This window comes from Pleurodeles waltl, chromosome 10 (genome assembly GCF_031143425.1).
Source record: "Pleurodeles waltl isolate 20211129_DDA chromosome 10, aPleWal1.hap1.20221129, whole genome shotgun sequence".
NCBI lineage: Eukaryota > Metazoa > Chordata > Amphibia > Caudata > Salamandridae > Pleurodeles > Pleurodeles waltl.
In genome coordinates this window covers 4,793,659-4,813,074 of record NC_090449.1, presented here as the reverse complement: position 1 = coordinate 4,813,074, position 19,416 = coordinate 4,793,659, and the positions used below count along the sequence as shown (strand labels likewise).

The 19,416-nt window shown below is 50.5% G+C and overlaps 1 protein-coding gene across 1 annotated transcript in view; it reads right to left on the bottom strand.

Moving 5' to 3' along the window:
* The window catches only part of CACNA1F (calcium voltage-gated channel subunit alpha1 F), a 1,139,147-nt gene that overhangs the window by 314,559 nt on the left and 805,172 nt on the right, over positions 1 to 19,416 (bottom strand). Inside the window, exons 34-35 of the mRNA XM_069209307.1 lie at positions 17,933 to 18,024; positions 14,077 to 14,236 (exon numbers count right to left, since the gene is read on the bottom strand). Coding sequence (XP_069065408.1) covers positions 14,077 to 14,236; positions 17,933 to 18,024 — 252 coding nt within the window. The remainder of the gene's footprint in view (positions 1 to 14,076; positions 14,237 to 17,932; positions 18,025 to 19,416) is intronic.

The window sequence follows — 19,416 nt, the reverse complement described above, 5'->3', positions numbered from 1 at the left end:
ATCAGTGGTGGAGTGGCTACCGGTGATGTGTGCGTTGATGGTGGTGGAGATGGTGGCGGTGTTGTTTGTCTTGCCACCTTTGCCTGTGGCTGCTTGTCCTTTTCTTGAAAGGCAAGTCTTCTGTTCATCCTAATTGGGGGAAGAGTACTTATCTTCCCTGTGCCTTTTGGATGTGGAGCCTTCTCTGAGTGTAGTCTGGCTCCATTGACTCTAGTTCTTGTCCGAACTTATGTCCTTGCATTTGGGAGGACAGTCCCTGTTCCTCTGTGTAGGAACTTGATTTCGGTTCCGAGGCTGGATGTTTCGGAATGGAAACCTTTTCGGTAGCCTTTTTCAGCTCCGATGACACTTTCTTTATTTTCGGCGTCCCGGTCTCTCGGTGCCGACTGGTTTCGGTGCCGCCCTCTCGGTGCCGAACTTGCTCGGACCCGCTGTCTCTGGCTCGAGTTTGCTGTGTGCCGGTATCTCGACCGGAGTCGGATGACTTCGACGCATGCGTGCCCTTTTTCGGTGCCGATGATCGGTCACCTATTTTCCAGGTTAAGCCATGGCCTGCTGGTGGTGGCGTCCCCTGGGCTTTTGTGGTCTTCTCGTGAGTTTTGTGTTTCGACGTCTTACTCACTGTTTTAGGCGTCTCTTCGGGATCGACCTCGTCCGAGTCCGACTCCTGGATGGAGAAGGTTTCTTCTTCCTCCTCCAAGTGTCTTTGTCCTGTCGGCGCAGACGCCATTTGCAGTCTTCTTGCTCTTCGGTCTCTTAATGTCTTCCTCGACCGAAACGCTCGACAGGCTTCACAAGTATCTTCTCTGTGTTCTGGAGACAAACACAAGTTACAGACCAGGTGCTGATCTGTATAAGGATACTTGTTGTGACATTTGGGGCAGAAGCGTAATGGGGTCCGTTCCATCAGCCTTGAAGAGACACGTGGTCGGGCAGACCAGGCCCGACGGGGAATCGAAAAAACCCCGAAGGGCCACCGGAGCTCTTCAAAAGTCGGTGTCGATCTGTTGTAACTAACCCGATACCGAACACAAACAATACCGTCGAATTTTCCGAGATTCTAACTATCTTTCCGATCCGAAACGCAGAGCGAAAAGGAACACGTCAGAACCCGATGGCGGAAAAAAAACAATCTAAGATGGAGTCGACGCCCATGCGCAATGGAGCCGAAAGGGGAGGAGTCCCTCGATCTCGTGACTCGAAAAGACTTCTTCGAAGAAAAACAACTTGTAACACTCCAAGCCCAACACTAGATGGCGGGATGTGCAAAGCATGTGTATCTGCAGCTACACATGCCATCGAACATATATATATATATATATATATATATATATATATATATATATATATCCAAAAACAAACAGTTGCAAGCAACTTCACCACCGCACTCCAGGAGGATTTTTTTTTTATTGCAGTCAGGATTAAATCACCATCCTTCACCACTGACGCGTTTCGACCTACTGGTCTTGATCACAGTAACTTAGTCCTATCTCCATGTCCGCTATTTATAGTGTCTCTCCTATGACCCCTATTAGTGCATTGTGGGACATGTAGTCTATTAAAAATAAATGAAATGTTGTGCATTAAAAACCAAGCTCCCCACCACCACAGAACGTGCCCAACGCTACACAAATTGTCTAAATTAATATGTGTAAAGAATATCACTATTCACAACAATCATTATGTCCATTTCTATTCTGTTGGTACTATCAACCTTGCTTAATGCAAATACCTCTGTGATTGCTATATATACACACCTGATAATAGATTGGTGCACTTATCTATTATTGTTTTCATACTTTCTCATATACATCCTAAATTTTATATATTAATATACTAGTGGCTAGGTAGTTATAGTCAGGACCTAGCTTCTATACTAAAAGCATTTTTTTACTTGCCTATATTTTTGGGGCCACTTGACGAATCTTTAGGAAACTTTCCCAAAAAATTGCCAGTCATGTCAGCTGCTGTCTGGAAAGTTTCAGGGTGATCCATGCAGGGGAGGACAAGAAAAAGGGGGTCACTGAACACTTTTTCCTCATTCATTTGTCCAAAGGAAAAATTTAAACACGATAGTGCTGAAACTACTGAACGGAATTAAACCAAATTTGGCAGAAAGGTAGGTCCTGGTCCAGAAAGCATTCTTTTATGTTTTGGTGTAAATTCCTACAGTCGTTTTAGAGAAATTAAAGAAAAAACAAATTTGTATAGCTAGGAATGCAAAGGATTCTCAACCCCTCCCAATCTCGTGCTGAGATCTGATTGGCTGACAACACTTCAACAAGGATGCCGTTGGAGTGTTGTCAGCCATCTTGGGACTTGGCTGAATGAAAGTAAATGCGGGGGGAGCGCCTGGCTGCCTCGCAGCCCTGAGGACCACCACCTCCCCAGGGCATTTATGTCAATTGTTTGCAGGTGGCCGCATGGCCCCCTACAGTCCCAGGGACCACCACCTCCCCTGGGCATTTATCTCATGTGCGGGGGTGTTGCGCAGCCCCCCACGCCTTGGGGGATCACCGCCTCCCCGGGGTTTGTAGATATTGAGTGCAGTGGGGCCATGCACCAACCCTGCTGCCCTAGGGATCACCACCTCCCCAGTGCATTTATGATATTCTGTGTGAGGGGGGTACGTGCAGCCACCCCCAGCCCCAGGGATCACCACCTCCACAGGGCTATAATAAAAAAGTGATGGGGGTCCCTTTCAGCACCACCTCCCCAAGGTATTCTCGTTGAATGGGGGCCGCGCTGCGGCTCCCCTCATGGAGCCACTGATGACCCTGGGGACAGCCACCCCCCAGGGCCGGCTCCTGCTATGTCTCAGGGTGCCCATCCCTGGGACATAGCTGTTTGCTGTGGCTTGGCTGCAGCTTTGAAGCTGCAGCCAAGTCAGAACAAACACTCCACTTTCTGACAGCGGGAACTGTCAAACAGGTCCCGCTGTCAAAAAGAGGACTTTTCATCTGCATGCAGGGAACATAGATGAAGATTTGCTCCAGCAACCAGGCAGCCAGCTGCTGTTAAAAGCAGCTGTCTGCTTGCTGGAGCAATGTGACCGCCAGGTAGGCCTTGAGGCTCCACTGCGGTCCCAGATGGGCCATAAAGGGCTTAGTATTAAAAAAATAGTGAGGGACCGAGGGGGAGGCATTGAGGCTTTCCCCGTTGTCCCTGATAGCCCGTAAAGGCATATTACAAAATAAATAAGAAAATTACATAATTCAAGTGTGTAGGTCGTAGACCTTCACACTGAGCGTTGAGGGTTCGAATCCAGGTGTGTCCCTGGTCGTTACGCTCTTCTTTTTTTAAAAATTAAAATATTTAAGGGTCATCTTACTCTTTTTAAGTGACAAATACATTTGTCTTTTCAATTTGTGCAGAAACATCTCATTCTAAGTATATCATCCATCAAAGCCTTAAAAACTCTCATTCACTCTCCCTCTCTTTCTCTCTCTCCTCCTCAATCTCTTTCTACCTCTCACACACCCACTCACCCACTTACACACTCACTCACAGACCCACTCAGGCACCCACTCACAGACCCTCTCACACCCTTGTGCACACACTCACAGACCCATTCAGACAGTTACGCACCCACTCACACACCCACTCTCACTCACCCACTCACAGACCCACTGACACCCTCATGCACAGACCGAAGAACCCACTAAAACACTGATGTACGCACTCTCACACCCAGACACACTCTCTGACAGCCACTCACCCCCAGATACACCCTCTCACACCTATCCTCACTCTCAGAGAGGCTGCGGCCTACTCCTGCCACACACAGCCTAACGGATGTGCACAGCATGGGCTTGGGTGATTAGGGGGGTTTATGGCAGGGTAAGGCAGGTATTGCGTGAAACCTCCGCTCTGCATGGGCGAAGGCCGTGCACAGTGCAAGGTTGGGTGCTGATAGGGGGTAGGCCTGCGGCCAGGCACTATAGAAAACCGCCACTGCGCGCCCGGTGGTTGGATTAACATACAGTAATGAAAATGACTATACGTTAAAAAAAAAAACATAAGGATTCAAAGAAAAAACAAAAGGTTACACGGACGTTATAATTAGGAAATAGAATTTAAAAAAAGGTTACAGGGATGTTATAGTTAGGCTCACATTTGAAACGTATGAAACCATGAAAATTCATCAATTATAGTTAGAGTTACCTCAAGTAACAATAACTCGCACCCTCACCATGCATAGCTATTTACACAACAAATTACGGCACTCAAGACATCTTTGATAACATCATTAATAATATCAATGTAATATTTGTAGTAACATTTTTGACTAAAAAACTGTGCATGGCAGGGGCGCAAGTTATTGTTACCTTAGGGAATGAGTAATAGTTACTTGAAGTAACCCTAACTATAACTGGTAAATTTGCATGGTTTCATATGTTTCAAATGTGAGCCTAACTATAACGTCCCTGTAATCTTTGTGTGTGTGTATGTGTGTATATATATATATATATATATATATATATATATATTAGTCATAAATAATTACACAGCATCCGAGAGGCAATATTTACAAGCTTCTCAATGGCAGGAATGACGCCGGCACCATCCATCAGTTTGAGAGGTAATTTATTTTCTTAATTCATTAAAGACACTTCTAGACTTCCAAACTGGATTCCGCCCAGGAAGAGGCACTGAATCGGCACTCATAGCAATCTGGGATTATCTTAAAAACACAGTTGACTGCAATGGAGTTGCTGCACTACATCTCTTGGACCTCTCGGCTGCCTTTGATACAGTTTCACCAGGACACCCTAATTCAAAGACTCCACAAAGCCGGCATACAAGGGACTGCTCTCAACTGGATTACTTCTTATCTTCAAAAAAGATCTAATATCATCTACTCGCCCCCACTTCTCGTCCAAACCCTACCTCACAAAAGCAGGGGTCCCCCAAGGACCAATCATCTCACCTTTGCTTTTCAACATCTACATGATATCATTACCAGAACTGATCAATGATTTCCATCTTACATGCTACAACTATGCAGATGACACACAAATACTACTTAAATTAGAATGCCCCAAAAACATTGAAAACTCAGAAATCTTCAGTTGCCTCAGAGCCGTTGATCAGTGGATGACCTGGACCCATCTCAAACTAAATACCTCCAAAACAGAAATACTCATTTGTGGTGACTGGAAAAGTTATGACCCTCTGTGCACCTGGCCTGACGATCTCGGACCACCTCCTCAATTATCCAGTGAAGTTAAAAACCTTGGAATCACCATGGATTCCAAGTTAACTATGAATGCCCAAGTGGACAAATTAGCACGAACAAGCTTCATCACCTTGAAGACTCTACAATGCATCTTCCCCCACCTCGGATTTCCACACAAGGTGCAAGTTACTATCTCGATGTACTATCCGAACTGGATTATGCCAATGGCCTCTACCATGGATCATCTCTATCTGTTATGAAAAAACTACAACGTATCCAGAATTCCGCAGCCAGGCTACTCTAACATGTAAAACTGCAAGCCCACATCTCCCCTGCCTTGAGAGCACTACACTGGTTACCCGTTGCCAGAAGGTGCACTTTCAAGCTGCTTTGTATCACCCACAAAGCTATACATGGAACAGGACCGCTTTTTATCAGAAACTAAATAACCAAATAAATGCAACAAAGAAACCTCCGCTCAAGATTGGCACCCCGCCTTAGAACACCACCATACAAGAAAAAGACTATAGGTGGTACATCCTTCTCCGTCCAAGCAGCCAAACTATGGAATTAATTACCCCCAACTACAAGAGCCACAGATAACTTTCTTGTCTTCAGAAAACTACTCAAGAGTTGGCTCTTTCCTTCATAACCACCATATTCAAACAACTATGGACTGCATATGCCTATGTTGATAAATATTTTTTCTGATTATGTGTCTATTTCTAGTTATGTATAGTTCTTTAGAAAATATGTATCGCTACTATGTCATAACAATAAAAAACACACACACTCTTTAAACCTGTTGACTAAGTATATTTACCCATGGTTCTAATTATGTATTGTATGTACATTTATGTGTGCACATGTGTGTGTATTCATGTGTGTATGTATGTGTGTGTTTATGTATATATATATATGTATTTATATATATATATGTATGTATGTGTATGTTGTTCTGTGCCTGGCATGTTCGTGGGTCATTGCATGGCTCCTAGGTGGGTTGTTATATACTAGATATCTATGAATCCCTGCTCTCATCTTACCACACTTATCTACCCATCATCATATGTCATGTCTCTATCAATCTATCCTCCATTCTCACTCTGACTCATCTCAAATCCATTCTACTACTTTCATCTCCTAAATAACTCTGCCTAAGCTCTTCCTTCCTCTTCCACATCTAACTCACCAAACCTCACTCTACTACCGTGACCTCCCAAACAACCCTACTAAATTCTCCGTCATTTATCTCACCCTGCTACTATGATCTCCTTAACCCTTCCACAGACTCTTCTCTCCTCCATCCCCCTTTACTCATCCCAAGCCTTTGGGATGAGTAAATGAGGGATATACTCCCAATTAACACTTCTGGATTTCTTTCCTCCTCCACCCCTCCATTACTCCAGTCAATCTAACTAACAAACTCTAATATCTGCGGCTCAAATCAACTCATAATAATATTAAAACTGTACTCATATTTCCCGATACTAATCCTTCACTAATTCTTGTTGGGTTCCGGAGTAGCGTGCTACTCGCCGAAAAGCGTTTCAACACCTCATCAGGGGTAGTAAGCGCTATACAAATACTATTACAATTACAATTTAATGTAGAGTACAAAGTGCATAGTGCTATTCAAACAGATATGGCAACGCGTTTCGGCCTGAGCCTTCGACTGGCCATATATATATATATATATATATATATATATAAATACACACACATACGGAAGTGGATATGGCACAAGAGGTGGTGAGGATGTACTCTTGTCATAGCGTCACGGCTTCTTAGGCACGGAGTCCAAAGGTGGATTTTTGGCCTCATCAAATATTAATATTCTCTTTGGAGGGACAGAGTCTGCTGGCTTAGCGAAAATGCATCCAGTCCCAGGCTGAATCTGGATTCACTGTTGCCTGGCGTCAAGCTAAACTTGCAGCCGCTGGAGGATAGGTTGCTTTAGTTCCTCTGAAGCGACAGAGGAAGTGGTTCTGGATGGCAGATTTTTGGAGTGGATGACAACTACTGGTCTGGTGATGACGAGGTCAGCTTCAAGTGTGTCTGTGATGCTGACCCTGAATTGCTTGCTAACGTCGAAGGGTATGGCTGGGAGGTAGGCTTTGACATCAAGCGGTGTGCCTTTGCCACCTTCAACTCAGTTTTTCTCTGCCGACCATGGCCATAGCACAGTGGTGAACCGAAGGCCTCATGGCTGGCCTGTGAGCTCAATGCTCAACCCTCTTGAGGGCAATGCTCAGCTTTCGAGTGGTGTTGGGGATGAGGAAGAGGGACATTGGTGCTCACTCGAGCCATATTCATATAAGGACGCTATGAAGGTGGTGGCTCATCGATGCTGGATGTCGAGTTTTCTAACTCTGACACCAAAGCTTCTCCACAGGAAGCCCTGGCTGCTGCTCAGCTTGGTCTCATGTTCTCCAGACAAGTCTGGGGTGTCTCCTAACGATGAAGTGCCATTAATGCTGACACGATTTGACGATCCCGGTGGTAAGATAGCATCTTGTTTTAGAAGGCGCCAAGCAGGAGGCTTTTTGATGGTATGGGGGTAGGCAAGCCTGGTGTAAGTCTTTCCTTGGGTATTTTGCATGATGAACAAGTTACTTACCTTTGGTAATGCCTTATCTGGTAGAGACTGTCTAGCTGCAGATTCCTTATCTTAGAATATTCCCAAGGCATCAGACTGGATTGGGAAATTCTTGGTGAGCAGTACCCTTGTGTGATGGCACATGGCATTGTTGAGCTCTGCTTGGCATTGTCGACATTGTCCGTACCGGACGTCACCTGCACGGTGCCTATATAGGCAACACCCCAGCGCGCTGAATTCAGCTTATTTTCTTCATTTTCCACAACAGAAGCACAGAGCCACGAAGACCCAACTACTGGTGCATTGAGCTAGGACCATTAAAAGGCCTTTCCAGAGAAGGGAGGATGGGGAGTTGGCAAGGAATCTGAGGCTAGATAGAGTCTCTACCAGATAAGGCAAGACCAAATGTAAGTACCTTGTTCATCTGACAGAGACGTCTAACCGCAGATTCCTTACTTTAGAATAGATTCCCAAGCAGTACCTCCTCAGAGGTGGTGCTGCAATACAGATTAGACTAAAACATCCTGGAAGAATGAATGGCAAAGTGACCACCAAGCCAGACCTTACTGTCAGGGCAGTAGTGCTTCATTAACATTTGCAGGGAAGCCCACTTTGCTGTCTGACAGATATCCAGGACGGGAACTCCACGAGTTAACACAATGGTCGCAGACTTGGCTCTGGACGAGTGGGCTTGCAAGCCTTTCTGATTGGAAGAGGTAGCTTGCAAGCATTTTCGAGGTTGCTTTTTGGCCAATGTGTAGCAGATCTTGATGCAGAGCACTATCCATCGTGAGATGGTCTGTTCAGCACCGCCTTTCCTTTCTATTTTTTTCCGACATACCCCACAAAGAGTTGATTGTTCACCCGGAACTCTTGTGCGGTCAAGGTAGAAACAATCCTGGTCAGGGTAAGTCAGATAAACACCCTAAATTAAGCTGTGCTCACCGCCTTGTAGCTTGGCACAGAGCAGTCAAGCTTAACTTAAGAGGCAATGTGTAAAGTATTTCTGAAACATGTAATTACAGCAAAATAGTAAAAGATACCACACAAAAAGGACTCAACACCAGTTGAGAACAATAGATAATATTTATTTGAATAAAACACAACCAAAATGATAAAAACCCAATACGTAGATCCTGGGATATGCAGTTGTAAACATTTAGGTGAAAGTAGCACACAGAAGCTCATAGGGCAAACAGTGGTTATCTGGTCACGCTGGAACAAGACAAAGTCACAAGTTCAGGTCAACCACGATGGAGCGCGGGCCGGCTCCAGGCACCCACTTGGGCCTGCTGAACTCAGTACCTTAAATCCTGGTGTTCAGGCTGTGCAGCGTTGCTTTGTGAGACTTTGAGTCGTCCGGCGTTGGCTGCAAATTGAGACTTTGCGGGGCTTCACGTTGCTTTGCAGCAGTTATGATGACAACCACAGAAGGCAGAGCACTTTAGGCCCACTTCCAAGGGTCCAGGACTGGGATGCCACCACTCAGCATGGTAGACTCACAAATGGCAGAGTCCAGGTGCTGCAGGAGGGGATTTCAGGCAGTCTTTGATGTCCTCAAGACTGCAGAAGAACAGGGGCAAGCCATCAAGCCCTTGGAGATGCTAGGTTGCAAGGATATACAGAACAAGTCCAGTCCTTCTCACTGCAGGACAGAAGCAGTAGGCAGCAGGGCAACACAGCACAGCAAACAGCAAAGTGGCAGTCCTTCCTACAAGAGCAGCAATAGGCTCACATAGCAATCCAGTTGCAGGGTGGCAGTCTCTCGTGGCAGCACAGCAGTCCTCCTTCCTGGCAGAGTGTCCTTGTTTCCAACAGAATCGGAGTTGGTGGGGCTTGAGGTCTACTATTTATACTTTGGTAAAGGCAGTCCCCCACCCAAGGAAGTGGCATATGCAGAGGAGAGCTGGAGGAAGTAGGAACCCCAGAAGGTAAGTACCAGGGTGCCCCCAACCGGCGACCAGGAGAGAAGAGGTTAAGTACCTGTTTTTTCCAGAAACCCACAGGTAAACTTTGAAAAAGAACTGTGCAAGACCCAAGCAAGATTGGGAGAAACCAAAGGTGGATCCTGACAGAAGAGGACCTGCAAAGGAAGGGGACCAAGTCCAGTTTGAGTTGCAGTGTCTGGATTGGGCACAAACCACTACGCACCCTTCTGCGAATGCAGGACCAGGTCGACAGTGAAAACAAAGAGTCAGCTCTGCAGCACTGGAGCAGAAGAGTTCCAGAAGTGTTGCAGTTGATGTCCCACATCGGAAGAAGACTTGCAGTCAGTCAGAGGTGTTGGAAAACCACCAGCAAGCCTTGGCAAAGACCAAAGTCACAAATGAAACGTTGCAGAGCAGCCAGGAACCAGCAAGGCCCAGGGGGACTCAACCCAAGGAGGGGAGCCTCCAGTGACCCTCAGTGGTGAGGAGAGTTGGAAGACGAGGAGGCAGCCCCCACAGGTACCTCATAGGCAGCCGGCACAGGAGTCGCAGTGAGGCCCACTCAGCACACCTGGAGAAGAGTCCCACGTTGCTGTAGAAGCAGGCAGGAGACTGTGCTTTGCAGGGAAGAGTGCTGGAGGCCGGGGCTACACGGAGCCTGGGAGGAGGAACAAGCATTGGTAGCTGCAAGAGTCGCAGTGCACAGGGGTACTGTCCTGCAAGGAGAGGCAAGGGCTCACCATCTCCAAAGTTGGACAGCTGGTAGAGAGGGCCGAGGAGACCACTCCAGACCATCACCTGTGTTGCAGGTTCCATGCAGCCGGACATCATAGCAGTTGGTGCCTGCGGATGCAGGGGCGTGACTCCTTCAGTCCAAGGGAGATTTCTTCTTACTTCTCGTGCAGGCTGAAAGCTCACCACTCTCAGAGGATGCACAGCCAGGGGAATGTTGCAGTTGCTGGAAGGAGCTGGATATACAATGTTGCTAAGCGGAGTCATCCTTGAAGTTGCAGATTGTCAGTTCCTGGAGTGTTCAGTTGCTGTCCCAGTGGCCAGAAGATGAAGCAAACGATGCAGAAGAGTCCTGCTGGAATCTTGCACGTCAAAACTGAGGACCCACCCAAGAGGGAGACCCTAAGTAGCCCAGGAAGGAGGATTGGCTACCTAGCAGGGTGACCACCTATCAGGAGGGGGCTGTGACGTCACCTACGCGACCTGGCCACTCAGATGCTCCCAAGGGCCACTGCCCACCTTGGATTCAAGGTGGCAGAATCAATTGCCCCCGTGGAGGAGCTCTGGGCACCATCCCTGGGGTGGTGATGGACAGGGGTGTGGTCACTCACCTTTCCTTTGTCCAATTTCGTGCCAGACCGGGGACCGACGGTCCCTGAACTGGTGTAAACCGGTTTAAGCAAGAAGGGCACTAAATGTGCCCTTCAAAGCATACTGGTGGCTTGGGGAAGGCTACCCCTCCCATGCCTGTAACACCTATTTCCGAAGGGAGAGGGTGTTACCCCCCTTTCCTAGAGGAAATCCTTTGTTCTGCCTTCCTGGGCTTGAGCTAGTCAAGCAGAAGGAGGGCAGAAACCTGTCTGTAGGATGACAGCAGTGCAGGCTGCCTGGAAACCCTGTAAGACTGGTGGTAACAATCCTGGGGGTTCTCTAAGGAGCCCCCAGAGAGCATGCAATCATACAACCAATACTGGCAACAGTATTTGGGTATGATTCCAACATCTTTGATACCATATATGCCCAGGTTCGGAGTCACACGTCAACGGTGGATGAAGAAAGTCAGCAGTGCAGCACGGAAGCAGAAGAGGAGTTCCAGAAGTGATGCAAGTGATGTCCCACGTCGGCAGTTGTGATGCAGTCTGAAGTTGTGCTGGAGAACCACCAACAAGCCTTGGCAAATGCAAGAGTCAGACAAGAAGGTTTTGCAAGGCTGAAAACGACCATCAAGGCCCAGGGGACTCGACCCACGGAGGGGAGCCCAAGGTGACCCTCAGCAGCTGGGAGAGTCACAAGAAGAGGAGGCAGCCCCCACAGGCAGTAGGCACAGGAGTGGCAGTGAGGCCCACTCAGCAGAAGTGAAGAGGAGTCCCACGTCGCTGTAGTAGCAGGTAGGAGACTGTGCATTGCAGGGAAGAGTGCTGGAGGCCGGGGGTACACGGAACCTGAAGATCCTTTGGAGGATCAACAAACAAGCCTTGGTAGCTGCAAGAGTTGCGATGCACAGGGCTACTGTCCTGCAAGGAGAGGCACAGGCTTATCCTCTTCCAAGTAGGACAGCTGGTAGAGAGGACCAAGGGGACCACTCCAGACCACCACCTGTGATGCAGAATCCACCAGCTCCAGAGGAGAGAAAATCCACGCAGCTGAACGTCGTTGCAGTTGGTGCCTGCAGATGCATGGAAGTGACTCCTTCACTACAAGGGAGATTCGTTCTGCTTCTTGTGCAGGCTGAAGAGTTGTCGCCCCCAGAGTATGCAAAGCCAGGGAAATGTTGCAGTTGCTGGAAGGAGCCAGAGAAACAATGTTGCAGAGGAGAAGGGTCCAGTTGTGGTCCCTGTGGCCAGAAAATGAAGTAAACGATGCAGAGGAATCCTACTGGAATCTTGCACATCGCATTTGGAGACCCACCAGGGAGTGAGCCCCTAAATAGCCCAGGAAGGGGGACTGGTCACCTAGCAAGGTGACCACCTATTAGGAGGGGGCCGTGACTTCACCTGCCTGACCTGGCCACTCAGATGTTCCAAGGGTCCTCTGCCTGCCCTGGATTCAAGATGGCAGAATCAAGTGGCCACCTGAAGGAGTTCTGGGCACCACCCCTGTGTGGTGATGGACAGGAGAGTGGTTACTTCCCTTTCCATTCAAGTTTCGCACCAGAGCAGGGACCGGGGGTACCTTGACTGATGCAAACAGGTTTATGCAAGGAGGGCACCAAATGTGCCCTTCAAAGCATGCCAGTGGCTTGGGGAGGCTACCCCTCCCAAGCCATGCAGCACCTATTTCCGAAGGGAGAGGGTGTTGCCTCCTTCTCCCAATGGAAATCCTTCCTCTGCTTGAGCTGGTCAAGCAGCAGGAGGGCAGCAACCTGTCTGTAGGAAGGCAGCAGCGCAGGCCACCTGGAAAACCCCAGAAGACTGGTAGAAGCATTTCTGGGGGTCCTCTAAAGAGCGTAGTGCATGGAATCATAAAACCAATACTGGCAACAGTATTGGGGTAGGATTCCGACATGTATGATACCAAACATACCCAGTTTCGGAGTTACCATTATGATGCTGACACAGGTAGTGACCTCTGTCCAGTACACGGGTAAAATGGCTTCCCCGCACTCATGAAGTCCAGTAAAATGGAGATGGAGTTCGAGGGGCACCTCGGCTCATGCAGGTACTTGCACTTTGCCCTCTGGGCTAGGAGGGCCTGCCACTGAGGTGACTTACAGTGACGTCGTGTAGTGACCTGTAGTGAAAGGGTGCGGCACCTTTTCACGCAGGCTGCACTGGCGGCCGTCAGACACATTGTGCATGGGCTCCCATGGATTTCACAATACATGCTGCAGCCCATGGGGAACACCTGGTGTCCCTGTGCCCTCTCTACCTAAGTACCATATACTAGGCACTTACATAGGGCACCAGTATGCCAATTGTGGAGTGTACTCCCGAGCAACTAAATTTAGAGGGAGCGAGCACAGTCACTGGGGACCTGGTAAGCAGGATCGCAGTGAATACAGTCAAAACACACTGATAGAAGGCAAAAGTGGGGGTAACCATGCCAAAAAGAGGGTACTTTCCTACCAGTGAGTGACACGTCAGTGAAGCATCTGTCAGTGAGACATCAGTTTAATGCTGTCAGTAAACCACTGGTCAGTGACACGTCAGTGAAGCATTGGTCAGTGAGACATCAGTTTAATGCTGTCAGTAAATCACTGGTCAGTGACAGAGAAGTGAAGCATCATTGGAGCATCGGTCAGTGAGACATCAGTTTAATGCTGTCAGTAAAGCACAGGTCAGTGACACATCAGTTTAATGCTGTCAGTAAAGCGCAGGTCAGTGACACGTCAGTTTAATGCTGTCAGTAAAGCACAGGTCAGTGACACATCAGTGAAACATCAGTCACTGAGACATCAGTTTAATGCTGTCAGTGACAGAGAAGTGAAGCCTCATTGGAGAATCAGTCAGTGAGACCTTAGTTTAATGCTGTCAGTAAAGCACTGGTCAGTGACAGAGAAGTGAAGCCTCATTGGAGAATCAGTCAGTGAGACCTTAGTTTAATGCTATCAGTAAAGCACTGGTCAGTGACAGAGAAGTAAAGCATCATTGGAGCATCAGTCAGTGGGGCGCTAAGGCGCTACAGGTGCCCAGACTCACCAGGAAGGCGCAGAGCATGAAGAAGCTGATGAAATACACGATGGCAAAGTTGCTCCCGCAGGTGAACTCCTCTCCGGGGGCATAGTCGGACTCGGGGTCACAGCGCTTGCCGGGCAGGCTCGCCAGCATGATCTCCTGCCACGCCTCACCTGTGGCACACCTGGGGGGGGGGGGGGAGACACGAGGGTGAGAATGAACACCTGAGGCGGCGGCTGACCAGCTAAACCCACCAAAGACCCCCGCAGTAACAGTGGGCGCCTGGCTCCGGCACGGGGACCCCCTAAGTGGCCGGAGCCTCCTGAAGACAGCAGGGCCGGGGGGAGTCAGCCATGTTCCGTGCTCTGCGCCCCCTCCCCCGGAGGAGACAGGAATCAGTCATCCCTAAGGACCTGTGCGGGACATTCCTGCCCCACCCTGTCTGGTCCTCTCTTCCCCAGACTCCCCTGGGCCAGGCCCACCGCTGCCCTCGAAGCGCCCGAGCAGGCTGCTCAGCTGGTTGGTACCCCTCCTTTCTAGGGGGGGCGTCACACATCCTGCTCCAGCCCTCCCCGACCCTGCCGGCACCGTCCTTCCTGCTTGCAGGATGTTTCTATCATTCCGGTCACTGCCTGCGGAGTGGCAGCTGCAGAAACTCCCCAGTCCGGAGCTGCTCCCCCCGAGCACAGGCCAGGTGTACCCCGACCCCTGTGCGCGGAGAGCAGCAGCCCCGACTGACAAACCACGCACCAGGAAAGAGCGAGAGACCCATCCTAGGCCCGTGGGCGGGTCTGAGGGCGCCTCGGGGGCACCAGTGCGGATGGAGCGGCAACGGGGCTAGTAGCGGAGGGGCAATGGCTATCAGGTATGGCAGGCCTGAGGGAAGGGGCAATGGGTGTACCTTCTGCAGGTATGGCAGGCCTGAGGGAAGGGGCAATGGGTGCACTTTCTGCAGGTATGGCAGGCCTGAGGGAAGGGGCAATGGCTGTACCTTCTGCAGGTATGGCAGGCCTGAGGGAAGTGGCAATGGGTGTACCTTCTGCAGGTATGGCAGGCCTGAGGGAAGGGGCAATGGCTGTACCTTCTGCAGGTATGGCAGGCCTGAGGGAAGGGGCAATGGCTGTACCTTCTGCAGGTATGCCAGGCCTGAGGGAAGGGGCAATGGCTGTACCTTCTGCAGGTATGGCAGGCCTGAGGGAAGGGGCAATGGGTGCACCTTACACGGGTATAGCAGGTCTGAGGGAAGTGGCAAAGGGTGTACCGTTAGCAGGTATGCCAGGCCTGAGGGAAGGGGCAATGGCTGTACCTTCTGCAGGTATGGCAGGCCTGAGGGAAGGGGCAATGGGTGCACCTTACACGGGTATAGCAGGTCTGAGGGAAGTGGCAAAGGGTGTACCGTTAGCAGGTATGGCAGGCCTGAGGGAAGGGGCAATGGCTGTACCTTCTGCAGGTATGGCAGGCCTGAGGGAAGGGGCAATGGCTGTACCTTCTGCAGGTATGGCAGGCCTGAGGGAAGGGGCAATGGCTGTACCTTCTGCAGGTATGGCAGGCCTGAGGGAAGGGGCAATGGGTGCACCTTACGCAGGTATGGTAGGCCTGAGGGAAGGGGCAATGGCTGTACCTTCTGCAGGTATGGCAGGCCTGAGGGAAGGGGCAATGGCTATCAGGTATGGCAGGCCTGAGGGAAGGGGCAATGGCTGTACCTTCTGCAGGTATGGCAGGCCTGAGGGAAGGGGCAATGGCTGTACCTTCTGCAGGTATGGCAGGCCTGAGGGAAGGGGCAATGGCTGTACCTTCTGCAGGTATGGCAGGCCTGAGGGAAGGGGCAATGGCTGTACCTTCTGCAGGTATGGCAGGCCTGAGGGAAGGGGCAATGGGTGCACCTTACGCAGGTATGGTAGGCCTGAGGGAAGGGGCAATGGGTGTACCTTCTGCAGGTATGGCAGGCCTGAGGGAAGGGGCAATGGCTGTACCTTCTGCAGGTATGGCAGGCCTGAGGGAAGGGGCAATGGGTGCACCTTACGCAGGTATGGTAGGCCTGAGGGAAGGGGCAATGGGTGTACCTTCTGCAGGTATGGCAGGCCTGAGGGAAGGGGCAATGGCTATCAGGTATGGCAGGCCTGAGGGAAGGGGCAATGGCTGTACCTTCTGCAGGTATGGCAGGCCTGAGGGAAGGGGCAATGGCTGTACCTTCTGCAGGTATGGCAGGCCTGAGGGAAGGGGCAATGGCTGTACCTTCTGCAGGTATGGCAGGCCTGAGGGAAGGGGCAATGGGTGCACCTTACGCAGGTATGGTAGGCCTGAGGGAAGGGGCAATGGGTGTACCTTCTGCAGGTATGGCAGGCCTGAGGGAAGTGGCAATGGGTGCACCTTACACGGGTATAGCAGGCCTGAGGGAAGGGGCAATGGGTGCACCTTACACGGGTATAGCAGGCCTGAGGGAAGTGGCAAAGGGTGTACCGTTAGCAGGTATAGCAGGCCTGAGGGAAGAGGCAATGGGTGCACCTTACGCAACTATGGCAGGCCTGAGGGAAGGGGCAATCGGTGTACCGTACACGGGTATAGCAGGCCTGAGGGAAAGGGGCAATGGGTGTACCGTACGCAGGTATGGCAGGCCTGAGGGAAGGGGCAATGGGTGTACCGTACGCAGGTATGGCAGGCCTGAGGGAAGTGGCAATGGGTGTACCGTACAGAGGTATAGCAGGCCTGAGGGAAGGGGCAATGGGTGTACCGTACGCAGGTATGGCAGGCCTGAGGGAAGGGGCAATGGGTGTACCGTACGCAGGCATGGCATGCCTGAGGGAAGGGACAAATGGTGTACCTTCTGCAGGTATTGCAGGCCTGAGGGAAGGGGCAATGTGTGTACCGTACACGGGTATAGCAGGCCTGAGGGAAAGGGGCAATGGATGTACCGTACGCAGGTAGGGCAGGCCTAAGATAAGGGGCAATGGGTGTACCATACGCAGGTATGGCAGGCCCTCAGGAAAGGGGCAATGGGTGTACCGTACGCAGGTATGGCAGGCCTGAGGGAAGTGGCAATGAGTGTACCGTACGCAGGTATGGCAGGCCTCAGGAAAGGGGCAGTAGGTGTACCGTAAGCAGGTATGGCAGGCCTGAGGGAAGGGGCAATGGCTGTACCTTCTGCAGGTATGGCAGGCCTGAGGGAAGTGGCAATGGCTGTACCGTACACGGGTATAGCAGGCCTGAGGGAAGGGGCAATGGGTGCACCTTACGCAGGTATGGTAGGCCTGAGGGAAGGGACAATGGGTGTACCTTCTGCAGGTATGGCAGGCCTGAGGGAAGGGGCAATGGGTGTACCGTACACAGGTATAGCAGGCCTGAGGGAAAGGGCCCATGGGTGTACCGTACGCAGGTATAGCAGGCCTGAGGGAAGGGGCAATAGGTGTATCTTACGCAGGTATGGCAGGCCTGAGGGAAGGGGCAATGGGTGTACCGTACGCAGGTATGCCAGGCCTGAGGGAAGGGGCAATGGGTGTACCGTACGCAGGTATGCCAGGCCTGAGGGAAGGGGCAATGGGTGTACCGTACGCAGGTATAGCAGGCTTGAGGGAAGGGGCAATGGTTGTACCGTACGCAGGTATGCCAGGCCTGAGGGAAGGGGCAATGGGTGTACCGTACGCAGGTATAGCAGGCTTGAGGGAAGGGGCAATGGTTGTACCGTACGCAGGTATGCCGGGCCTGAGGGAAGGGGCAATGGGTGTACCGTACGCAGGTATAGCAGGCCTGAGGGAAGGGGCAATGGGTGTACCGTACGCAGGTATGCCAGGCCTGAGGGAAGGGGCAATGGGTGTACCGTACGCAGGTATAGCAGGCTTGAGGGAAGGGGCAGTAGGTGTATGGCAGGCCTCAGTGCACACACCTGAAGAGCAGCAGCACAGCTTGTGGAAAGGTTTGGAAGTTGTTGTTTCGGCTGATCTGGGTTCCATATTGCATGGCGATCTTGCCAAATGTCTGGAAAAGAAAAAATATTGTCATGTGGTGAGCCAAGTAACTACGAATGTGTGTGTCACAACATACTCCTCGGGGCACCACAATGCAACAAGCAACATGATGTATTGACACACAACTCTGGGTGTTAGTACACAACTCGAGAATGTACGCAGCTATGCCATGGAAGCTCCAAGCAATCAACACAGCTGATGTTTGAGATATGCAGCTGAGATCCTTGTCAGCACACAGCACAAGATGGTTTGCAAATATGCAAGAGCACATGTGCAAACTAGGGGGACTGTGGGAAGCTGTGTCTATTGGGCTGCTATAAACACAAGGGTTCACTAGTAAATGCAAATAATTATCTGTAGAGATGCAGCTCTGTGTGCCAGCACATGAGAACAAAGACTGGGCATGACAGGAGCACCCCTGGATGGATTCTTTCAGCCTTCTCCTTCCAGTCTCTTCTTGAAGGTCTTGTAGGGTGGGACAGGTCACACCATGTCTCATGGGCGAAATTGGGAAAGACAGCGTGCAGCATGGACTCAACAGTGGGCCACGCATCAGATCCAACAGAGGGGGACATAGTACGCATTACTCAGTGGAAGGCTGTACAGGGCAAGAGTCTGTCAGGCCTCATAGGTTCTGTTGACAATTCTGCAGACACACATGGTGCCATTATACAGAGCAGATCAACTGATTCATCTGTTTGCAAGTTCTTAGCAGGAGAACCACATCCCACTTGTTTCACATCTGGGGAGCTGTCCAGTTGCAGGCACAATCCTGTTTGACTTGAACACATTTTTCTGAAACCATCTCCTGCAGCAAGTTCCCTGACCCATAATTCACAAGATGAATGTCGAAGAAGGACTGCAGAGGACAACGCACACACACTGTTTACCTGGCTCGACTGAAGTGCACTGGGTTCCTGCTAACCAGGTCCCTAGTACCAGTGTTCCTTCCCTAAAACAAGACACCTGGTCACTTGATCCCCAAATGGCCAGGGCTTTCAGCGCCCTGTGACTTCCTAGTAAATGGTACCCCTGGTGCCTAGGGCATGGGTAATGAAGAGGGCCCCTCGATGCTGCAGCACAACTTGTGCCAGTCTGGGGGACCCAGCACCAACCTTATGCAGACTACCATAGCGGGCTGCATGACAAGGTGTTCCCAAAATGGAAAACATGACATGGCACACAGTCTGTGTGCCATGTCCCCTAACACTGCATGTGATATATGTAAGTCACCCCTCTAGCGGGCCTTACAGCCCTAAGGCATGGTAATTATATTACATGTGAGAGCATATTTGCCCGAGCAGATGTGTCCCTGCTATGTCTGTCGATTCTCAGACATAGTAAGTGAACAGGGAATCCATTGTAAATGCATGTGATGGACACTGGTCACTACAAGTTCCCC